Source organism: Pteropus vampyrus, unplaced genomic scaffold, assembly GCF_000151845.1.
Source record: "Pteropus vampyrus isolate Shadow unplaced genomic scaffold, Pvam_2.0 Scaffold256, whole genome shotgun sequence".
Classification (NCBI taxonomy): domain Eukaryota; kingdom Metazoa; phylum Chordata; class Mammalia; order Chiroptera; family Pteropodidae; genus Pteropus; species Pteropus vampyrus.
Window position 1 is genome coordinate 886,778 of NW_011889037.1, and position 10,224 is coordinate 897,001.

The 10,224-nt window shown below is 67.0% G+C and overlaps 1 protein-coding gene across 4 annotated transcripts; it reads right to left on the reverse strand.

Moving 5' to 3' along the window:
• Positions 1-274: 274 nt before the first annotated feature.
• On the reverse strand, positions 275-10,218 carry RHPN1 (rhophilin Rho GTPase binding protein 1). 4 transcript variants are annotated; one of them, XM_011374917.2, is made up of 14 exons: positions 6,467-10,218; positions 5,469-5,597; positions 5,148-5,223; positions 4,488-4,565; positions 3,917-4,041; positions 3,630-3,796; positions 3,224-3,417; positions 2,599-2,755; positions 2,431-2,523; positions 1,959-2,153; positions 1,550-1,626; positions 1,199-1,345; positions 899-1,060; positions 275-611 (listed from the first exon to the last, which is right to left on the reverse strand). In XM_011374917.2, exons 1-14 carry the CDS (start codon positions 6,511-6,513, stop codon positions 447-449), a joined length of 1,812 nt encoding a protein of 603 aa, XP_011373219.1. In that variant the 5' UTR covers positions 6,514-10,218; the 3' UTR covers positions 275-446. The 4 variants fall into 4 exon arrangements, 2 of the variants coding, with proteins under 2 accessions (XP_011373219.1, XP_011373221.1); XM_011374919.2 differs by having other exon boundaries at positions 470-611; positions 899-1,004; XR_002776191.1 differs by lacking the exon at positions 275-611 and having other exon boundaries at positions 900-1,004; positions 1,199-1,323.
• Between the last annotated feature and the right edge of the window lie 6 nt (positions 10,219-10,224).

Here is a 10,224-nt window from a genome sequence, read left to right on the forward strand (position 1 = left end):
GTGGACAGCGTGTGGCGTGTTGAGACAGGCCGGCTGAGGGACCTCTGGAGCCTACTGCAGGGGGTGTGAGTCTGGACTACGGACACCACCCCGTAGAGCCCCAGCTCTCCAGTCGGCTCCTTCAGGGCCCAGGACGAGCGTCTGGGCACTCCCACCCTCCCTGGGAAGCTGCCCTCCTCTGCAGCTTCCCGGCCCCTGGGGCTCAGCGTCCAGGCTGACAGTGGCACGTCCTGTGTGGCAGAGTGCCGGCCCCTGCACTGGGCTCAGACGCACCTCATCTGACACTGTCTTTAATGGGCACCTGGGCATTGGACTGAGCGGCAAACTGGCCTGAGGGTCCTCTGGGGTGGGGAAGACACCAGCTGGAGCCTGCGCGGGGGCCAGGTATGCAGGGAGCCCACCCCTCACGGCCTTGCCAGGCGCCCAGAGGGTGCGGGTGCTGCAGCTCAGGGCTGGGAGGCGGGGGGCGGCCTCCCCACGGTCTTGCCCCTCTTGGCCTTGCAGCTCCAGCCAAGCAGAGGCCTGGGGCTGGCTCGTGCCGGCGCCGGAGTCTCCCAGCCACACTCCTTCTGGCTTCTCAGAAGTCCCCGCAGGGCTGGCCGGCGATCCCCCTGCAGCCAGGTCAGAGAGGCGGAGGGGTCAGCACCCTGGCCTGGCCCATGCGCGGCCAGCCTGGTGAGTGTGACGGGGAGGTGTCAGGGGCATGTTGTGGGTTATGTGAGGGGTGGAGGCTGCAGCATAGGTCACTCCTGCCCAGGCCACCCTGCGGAGGGCCGCCGAGCGCCAGCCTCCTCTTTCCAAGGCCCTCACAGCATCTGGGGATGTCTGGGGTCTGGAGGACCAGGGCTGGGGCAGGACTGGGGGCTGGGGACCACCCCCCAGCGACCCTGGGGCTCACTGTGCTGGGTGGCTCAGTGCTGGGCAGCAGCGTCACCACCTGCAGGCTCACGCCCTCGTCGCCTGCACCCTTCAGCTGGGCCACCACCTCGGCATGCTTCCACCACCTGCAGGGCCGCCCGTTCACAGACACGATGTAGTCGCCCTCCTGCAGGCCGGCAGCCTGCAGGGACACGGGATGCTCTGGAGACCCTCGCAGACCCCACCCTGCCTCTGGCCACAGTCCCTCCCTTCCCCTTCATGCTAGGCCATGTCAGCTCAGCACAGGCTTGGCCCTGGGGGGCGGGACAGGGGTCCTTACTGCAGCGTGGCCCCCCGGGACGACGGCAGCGATGAGGACGGGTGAGTCTCCCCGCAGCGTGAAGCCAAAGCCACTCTCCCCTCGGGTCACGTGGACGGGCCCCACCAGCCGCCAGCGGTTTTTGGCTGTGAACACGGACAGCGGCCCCTGGGGGCCGTCGGAGGTCAGAAGCTGGGCTGCTCTGTGGCAGAAGCCCCGGCCTATAACACCCGCACTCCAACGTCTACATCCTGGGACAGAAAGCAGTGGGGTGCCCGGCCTTTGTCATGGGCCTGTCTGGGGGCCTCGCCCAGGGCAGTGAAATCACGGGACGGAGCCACCTGGCCTAAGCCACCTGGGAAGGGTGCTCACCAGCCGGTGGAAGATGTCAGCCGCCTTCCCCTGGGACAAGCTGGGGACCCTGACCTCCGGCTTCTGGCGTGTCTTAGCTGAAAGGGCGAAGGTGAAGAGAAGGCAGGGCTAAGCCGGGGGCTCGCGGCCCCCAGAGCCCTGGGGCCCCGTGGGATGCGGCTTGGCCGCAGCAGAGTGGGCGGCACTGGCCCGCCCTGGCCACACCCACTGGGAGGAGGAAGTGGGGAGGGGCTGGCCCACAGGGCAGGAAGTGGGGGTGGGGGGTCACCTCCATGCGCCCTGCTCTGTCTTCGGGGCCCTCGGCCCAGTGGGTTGTGGGCGCTGCGTCTGTACCCACAGCTGCAGGGGCCTCGGCCCACGGCCTCCCCCTGTCCAGGACGCACCCACCCCGAAGGGCCTGGCTGCTCACGCTGAATGTCGGGGGCCTCGGTGGCCTCGAAGAAGTCGTCCTCGAGGTCCAGCTCCGAGTACTTGGCCAGCGAGCGCCGCAGCGCCTGGGCCAGCACGGCCTGGAGCAGGTCTACCCTGCGCAGTGTGCGGCACACGGCGTGCAGCCGCAGCGCCTCCTCCTGCCCCAGGATGGCGCGCCTCAGGTGGGCCTTTCCTGCACAGGACAGCCGTCACGCGCTCGTCAGGCGCAGCTCCCCGGCCCCCCACCCCCACACGTCACAAGATGGGGGCAGGTGAGGGCTTCTGGGTTCGTCCTGCGGTCCACTGGCAGGCCCAGGAGGAGCTGCCAGGTGTGGACAGTCGGGCCGCGGAAAAGCCTCCCACGACGTGTGCCCCTGCTCCGGGCATTGCCCGGCAGGTGGGGGCGTCCAGCAGGCGGATGGCTACCCCACCACTGCCCCGTGGGAGGGACAGTCAGCCCAGCGCCTCACCCAGCTTCCTGCGCTCCTCTGGCTCCTGCGGCAGTGACGGGGCCGGGGGCCCGCGGAAGACCTGCTGCAGAGCCAGGAGCTCCGGCGGGGCCGCTGGGGGTGGGAGAAAGCTGTGAGCCCCGCGTCAGGGCCTCCGCAGGCACACGGCCCGAGGGGCGGGGCACTCACAGGGGCCGCCGCAGAGGGCCACAGCCGCGTGGTAGTGGGCCAGGGCGTGGAAGGACTTGGCCTTGACGTGCACCAGCGTGGTCCAGGTGAAGGGCACGTATTCGCGGACAGGTGGCTGGGCCATGGTCCTATGCACCAGCTCGTACTCGGCTGCCACCTGCCGGTACATGTGGCAGTGGGGCCCTCCTGGGGACTCCAGCATGAGCCCAGCCAGGCCCCATCCAGCAGCCTCAGCCTCGAACTCTCTCTGCCCCGGGGCCTGGCCCCAGACGCAGTCCCAGCAGCCCTGCCACAAGTCCCAGACTGAGCCCCACTCACGGTCTGTGCCCTTAGTTCCTGCTGATCGTGCTGCCCCCGAGGCAGGGACGGAGGACTCTGGGCCCTGACCGGCCCCACAGGGGCCAGGACAACAGCCAGCTTTGGAAACCAATAGGAGACACAGCCACGGCATGTACCCAGGACACTGGCGTCTTCTGTTGCGTGTTCTGCCCCCTCCCCCCGGTCCCCTGCCTGGGTCCCAATCGAGGTCCCTGGGCCACTAAACCAGCACAGCTTGGCCAGGCCCAGACGAGGGCCCAAGGTGCTTATCCAGGGCTCCCCTGGGACAGGGGCCCTCTGTCCTCACCTGGGCGGCCTCCTGAGCTAGGTGCAGCTGGGCCAGGCAGTCGTGGGGGGCCGCGGGGGCCGGCAACGAGAGCCCCTCGAAGACGCACTCCTGAGCCTGGGCGGTCATGAGCTGCTCCAGCATGGAGAGCGAGGCGGGGCTCATGTCAGGGCTTGGGGCGTGGGAGAACTTCTCCCTCAGGAGGCTGAAGGCTCCTGCAAAGGGGGTGCTCCAGGTAGGCACAGCAGGGCTGCCCGACACCCAGCCCTGGCTCAGGTGGCACCACTGCACCCCAGCAGGGCCTGCGGGCCTAGCCCCACCCTCCTCCCAACCTCCTGCTCCGGCCCCGAGAACAGCGGGTGCCTGGGACGGGCAGACACACGCAGCCTGCCTGGGGCCGTGGGTCTGGGGTCTGCACTGCCCTCACCAGCGGCCCTCTGAAAGGCCTCCGCAGCCCGGCTGGCGCCCTTGGGGCAGGAGCGGTCCTGACGAGCCCCGATCTGGGTATGGAGAGCTCCAATGTTGAAAAGCACACTGCCCTTCTCAAAGGCCAGGGCCCGCTGCTGGGCCGGGACCCCCGTGAGCGAGTCGTACCTGCAGGAGTGGCTCAGGCTGGGCGGGGTCCCATGGCAACAAGCTGCAAGTCTCAGAAATGGGGCGCAGGCAGGGGAGGCCGGCTGGGCCCCAGGGCACCCCACGCGTCCCAACCCCTACCAGTGGAAGAGCAGCCCCAGGCTCCGGCCGGGGGGGACAAAGCGCGCGTCCAGGAGGCACAGCTGGTTGTAGTAGGCTGCCAGCAGCTCCAGGCCCGCCTCGCTCCGGCTGGGTGTCCGCATGGCCTGCGGGCAGGACCAGCTGGGCCCCACCGTCTGGCCCACCCCGCACACACACACCGCCCTGGGACCCCCTTGGACATTGCAGCCCCACGGGAGCACCCGGGTCACCCTGGGCTGCCGCGGGCCATGCGTGCCACCCCGGGAGGCTGAGGAGGGAACAAGGGGGTGCAGTGCTGGGGCGAGAGAACTAGGCAGGGTCCCTGGGGAGGGGAGAGGCACGGAGCAGCCATTCCCAAAGGGCTGGCAGCGGCCTGCAGGCATGGCCGTCTGCGGGCCTGGGTGTGTGGGTGCGCACGTGTGCCCACATTGTCCTGTCTCCCGACTGTCCTCGGAGCTGCCCCGGGGCGGGGACTCCTGTGGTGTGAACGGCCGCACGAAGCTCCACTTTCCGTTACTGATGGAGCCTCATTTGTGAACTGCACGTGGCCGGTCTAGGGCGGGCCACCCACCTGCCGCAGGTCCGCCAGCTCCCTGATTTCCGCCTCGTAGGAGGTGCTGTCCTCTCCGAAGTGCCCGGAGATCAGCTCCTGATTGGGGTGGGGGGAGCAGGCGCTGGCCTTCCCTGGTCTCCAGCCCACAGTGGGGGAGGCCCTGGCCCCTGGAGAAGGGCTGATGTGGGTCCCCACCTCTGGCCCTCGGGAATCCCCACCAGCGCACATGTGGGCCCAGAGACAGGGTGCTGTTTCTGCTAGAATTCCCTCATCAACCCCCGCGGGGCAGGACACCGAGAAGACACCGAGGCCTCTCCTCCGGGCCTGTGGGACAGTGGCAAGCCAGCCCCGAGGACCCTGGGAACCGGCGGGCTTTCACAGCCTAGGCTCTGACTGGAGGGGGCAGCCCCCGGCCAGTGGGACCCTCAGAGAGTCAGGGACCCGGCGGCCAGCTCTGCCACACCCACCCGAGGGGACTCTTCTCCAAAGCCCACCCACGCAGAATTCCCCACGGCTGGGAAGGCTGGGCACCCCCCAGTCAGATTCCGCACTCTGTGCCTCAGTTTCCTCTGTTCAAAGAGACAGCTGCCCCCAAGAAGCCTCCAAGGTCTCTCCAGACCCCAGCGCAGGGCGTCCCCAGACCAGAGCTCAGGGAAGGGCGCACAGGCCAGCACTCACCTTCAGGGCTGTGGACCAGTCCAGCTCCTTGGTCTCCTTCAGCCCCAGGGGGATCATGGGGACAGTGATACCGTCACTAGAGCCAGAAGCAGCAAGTGCAGACTAAGGCTGGACCCTGCTGTGCCCCATGGCCATGGAGTCTACCCCCTGATGCTCCTGCGACATGGGACACACTTCTTCCCGACTGAAACGCATTCGCACACGCCCACACACCTGTGCTCCTCAGTGGCCCCCTCCGGCATGCACACACGCGTGCACACGCACCCCCGGGCCGGCCCGCGTCCTCGCACACGCACACACGAACCCCCGGCACGTGCTCACCTCCCGGCCCCATCCGCGTCCACGCTGCAGCTGAGCCCCTCCAGCTCCTCCTTCAGCAGCTGCAGGCTGGAGTTGACGTAGCTCAGCTCCAGGGCCACCGTCTCCCTGACCCGCGCGTTGCTGGTGGCTCTGGGGAAGCCAGGCTGAGGTGAAGCCCCGGCTGGGCAGGTGGGCCACACGGCCCTGGGCCATGCGGCAGCCCTGTCCAGCCTGTGCTCCAGAGCCCACTCCCAGAGGCCCCTGCTGACGGGCCCAGCCCCAGGGGCCAGTAGTGGGGTCCAGGGCCCGTGAGATGACTGCCCTTTCCCATAAGTCTCCGAGGTTCGTGCAGATTCCCATCGGTGTGCACACCCTGACTCGGGCCCTCCAGCACCCCTCCCTCCCCGAGGATGCAGGCTGTGCCCTTCGCAGACACCCCAAACCAACTCCCCTGGAATGGTGGGGTCAGACCCTCTGTGCCTCCATCTGGGTGCCAGGTGGAGGGGCTGTGGGTCCCTAGGAAGGCCAGGCTGGGGGCGGGGATGGGGTGGACAGCGAAGACAGGTTGCTAAGGAAAAGGAGGGGCCGCCCTGGAGCCCCGGCTGGCTCTGCACTCACGGGCCGTGGTGCAGGTCGTCACCAGCGAGCAGGCTCTGGGAGGCCTGTGAAGGTCTGAGCGCGCGCAGCTCGTGCGCTCCAAGGGAGAGGGGCCTCTTCAGTCTGAGGGACCCTTTCCCTGGTCCCCAACCTTAGGATATTGGTCACCTGCCACAGCTCAAGCTAAGCAGTGGCTTCTGAGAAGCCCCCGGTCACCACAGGCGTATCGGGGGGCCCCAGATTGCACGCCGGCGTGAACACCCCTCTAGTTCTGCTCCAGCCCAGTACAGAATCTGGCTGGCCCTGAGCTGACCCTGCCAGTGAGGCCCACAGGGCTGAGGGGCATGGCTGCCCCAGACCCAGCCCTGCCTCGAGAGCCTGCACTGGTCACGGTCACCTGCAGGGACGGCGACACTGCTCACCTGTAGAGGTTCTCGGCCCCCGCCCGCATCCGTAGAACCTTGTCCATTTGCTGGTGGATCCGGGCCCTGTGGCTCTGCAGGTGGCCATGTTGTGTCTTTGCCTGGGTGTCACAGCCCTGTAGGGAGGCCGTAGGTCATAGCCCAGGCCACCCTCTGCCAGCAGCTCACAAGCGCTCCGTGACCGAGGAGTGGGCCAGGGACACTCGCCCATGGGGACCGCCTGGCTGAGTGATAAGCAGCCGGGAGCCTGGGCACCGTGGGGGATGCTGCAGCAGTGCGGCGGGAGGGGCCTTATGGCTGGCACCGGGGCCTCGGGAAGAGGCTGCCGATTCTGCGGGGCCCGACAGCGGTGTGGCGGGGAGCCTTGGGCAGGTGGTGGCTGATGGCTCGCCGCCCACCCTCTGCATTGTGGAACCTCACCCTTTCGCCCCAGAACCCGCCCCACCCACAGCATTATTCTAGCGTGCAGTTAGGCCTGGGCGGGGGTGGGCGTAGGGGGGCGACCGGGGCCCGCAGGGTGCTGGAGGCTGCCTCTCGGACCCACTCCTCCCTGCGGTGCTCAGCCCATCCTGCCCCTGGGCTGGGTTCCACCTCAGCCGGCTGCTGACTCCAGGGGACCCTTTGGCAGACGCCCCAACCTCAGGCCAGCGGTCGCTCGGCTCCCAGGCAGCCCCTCACTGCACACAGGCAGTAGTTTTGGCCTGTCCATTCAGGGGCCCCAGGTGGAGAGCCTTCGGGTGGCTTAGAGCAGCGATGTGCAGTGGCGACGTGGTGGGTAGGGTGGCCGGAGGCTCTGGCCAGGGAGGGAGAGAACCTTCTGCAGTGGCTGGCGAGGGGGAGGCAGGGTGGGAAAGGCTTTTGGGGCCCCAGCGGGACCGGCCAGTACAGCCGCGGTCTCCATGCCTCTTCCTGGCCACTTAGGGACCTCTCATTTAGGTCAGTCACAGCCCACAGGTCAGGAAGGACTGCTCGGAATGCACCTTCCTCGATCGGTGTCCCCACAGGTGTTCATCTGGCGCGTGGACAGAGTGGGAATGAGGACACGGTGCCACAGGACGCTGGCCCAACGGCAGGGGCAGGAGGGAGGCTTTGCTCGCGCAGCACTGACCTTGGCCTCCGCTCCCCTCCACGAAGCCGAGGAGCGTGGCTCATCTTCCTCGGTATGCCTGCCCCTGTCACGCGGGGCAGCTTCAGACCCTCTGGGGGCTCTAGCTCATCCCAGCCCTCTGGGGGGCACCCCAGAGAAGACCTCACAGCCTGTCCTAGAGAGGGCCGCTGGGCCATGGCCACCGTGGATTATGGCCCAACTTCTCCAGACTCTGGTGTTCTCGAAAGGGGTCAATCAGGGAAGACTTCTCGTAGAAGGAAGCATTCTTCTGGGGCTTAGAGGACAGGAGGCTGACAGTGGTCCTGAGGTAACTGGGGAGAGGGGACAATGGCGGACTCCCCACCGTGGGACTCTGGGCAGGCCCTCATCTGTAGGTGGTAGAGGGGCTGGTCTCAGGGTGGCACCAGGAGGGGACGAGACAAGACACAGCTGTCCTCCTTCTGCTCTGCTGGCCTGAGCCCCTTCTCCGAGTTGCCTTCTACACCCACTCTGTGCGGGAGGGGACGAGCTGAGGACACGGGCAGTCTCCTCTCCAAGAGGCCTAAGGATCCAGGTCGTGGCCACAGCCACAGCCTTCTCCTTTGGAAAGTCCACTGCCAGCCTCCGGCAGGTGTGCAGCATTCTGGGTGAGCGGCCAGGGCCGCCTGCCTGGGGTGGGGTGGTCCTGTGCTGGACAGAGGCCAGCAGTTCAGCAAGGCTGTCCTCACCGGCATGGCCATTTGTTCTCCGGTGTCACGTGCTCCTGGAGTGTGTAGGGAGCGGGGAGAGCCGCAGCCCCGAGCCAGGTCCACTTTGAGCCCTCACAGTCTCCTGACACTAACACCCCCTCTAGGGGGCTAGGCCAGCTTGAGTGACCTGGGTGGGTGGGGAGGTATGGGAGCCCGATCTCCAGGGCAGCGGCCCGAAAGCCCTGCTCATGTCCACACTGGTGATGCCAGCCGTGGTGAAGGGGTCCCCCAGCAGGGAGAGGCGCAGACACTCGGTCATCAGCATTCACAGGGGGCTTCTCCTATCGGGAAACCTGGCCTGGGCAGAAAGGGGTGGGGAACAGAGAAGTAACCCCCCCGCCCACCGTGGCGGCCCTGACAGGACAGGTCCAGCGGCTCCGGCTGCCCGGAAGCATGAGGCCCGCGGCCCCCAGCAGCACAGAAGGAAATGGCATGGGCGGTGGCCAGTCTGGGACAGAGGGGAGGCGGTTACAGCGGCACGGGCCGGGAACAAACAGCGAGGGCCCCACACGCTCTGCAGGCTCCCCCTGCCTGTTGGTTCCCAGGGAGAGGCCCCCACGGCTGGCAGACCAGCCTCTCTGAGCCCTTGGCTCTGCCTGCTGGTGCCCATCAGCCTTGGGGCCAGGCTGCTCTCTAGTGGGCACTTACCTGGTGCCGGTGAGCCCCCAGTGGACACCAGGGCCAGGTGGTGCCCACTGGACACCGTTCTCACGGGCAGAGACACATTGCCCACACCGCTCTACAGGGGCCTTGCACCCAGGCAAGGCTCTCATGGGCATGGCTAGCTGGCCTAGCCTGACACTGAGCATCGTAATTCATGTGGGGCCAGCCTCGCTCCAGCCGGGTCACGTGAGACTCTCCAAGTGGAAGAACCACCTGGGCAACAGAAAAGAGGCGTGTGCGAGGGTGTGCGGGGTCGCTGGGCTGAGCAGAGCTGGGGTCCGTGCCCGCCCACCAGCGCCCAGGCCAGGAGCTCCTTGTCGGGACACAAGTCAGGACACCCCAACTGCTGGGTCATCCCAGAGAGACAGCTGGAAACAGTTTCCGCCCCTTCCCAGGGTGGTGGTTGGGCAGAGCCTGAAAGTGTCGTCTACTGGGTCCTCTGAAACATCCTGTGCGAACAACCTCCCGAACGTTCCACCCAAAACAACACGTGCTCTCTCCAAAGGCCACCTGCGGCTGGCTGCCCTGCGAGGAAGTGAGTTCACCGAGGGCAGGCAGCAGAATCCTCGCCCTGCACTGCCTGCTCTGTGCGGCCACTGGCCAGTGCTCTCCCCACACACTCACAGCAGCACCTGGCATCTCTCGGGGGCGGGCAGGGAGGAGCCTGCCCCTCCAGGGGTCTGGGCAGCATCACATGGTCAGTAACTTGGAGCCCATGTCCCAGCCGACACTTGCCTACCTCTCCCTGGAAGGCCGGGGCCCCAGGCACACAAAAGCTGAATGGAGCAGCCAGGTCCACTGCGTAGTCTGACATGGGAGAAGGAAGGGGGGTGACATACCACCGCAGGTGCGGTGGCACCAGACAGACTGAATGCCCTTGGAGACATGAATGCCCGGTGCCTGGCATGAACACTGGGGCAGCCTGGAGGTGACCCCCAGGGGACTCTCGGCCTCAGCTGCAATGCCCCCTCTTTCCCGACGCGGATCCCGGAGGTCACCCCAATACCCTTCCGGAGCTTCCCCAGTGCTCCTGAAAATGGTCCACTGCCCGCGGTCAGTGCCCCAGGGTTAGGGACATCGCAAGAAGGCAAAGGTACGGGAAAATGAGAAAGGACGAACTCCGCAGCTGTGAAATTCCCCCGCCGTTTCCTGGATCTCAGCCGCGGGCAACTCAAAGTTTTATCAAGTACAGAGCTGGCTGCCCCGGGGCAAAACTGTACAGCCCTGGGGCGCGGGAGTGGAAAGGAAATCTGGGGAAG

What these genes read in the sequence shown, in the direction of transcription:
- RHPN1 (XM_011374917.2), bottom strand. Translation starts at nt 6,513, where the DNA reads ATGGACAAGGTTCTACGGATGCGGGCGGGGGCCGAGAACCTCTACAG. An exon ending in TAGCTCAGGAGGCCGCCCAG is followed by an intron (nt 2,756 to 3,223) that starts GTGAGGACAGAG and finishes ATGTACCGGCAG; the next exon opens with GTGGCAGCCGAGTACGAGCT. An exon ending in GGCCCTCTGCGGCGGCCCCT is followed by an intron (nt 2,524 to 2,598) that starts GTGAGTGCCCCG and finishes TCCCACCCCCAG; the next exon opens with CGGCCCCGCCGGAGCTCCTG.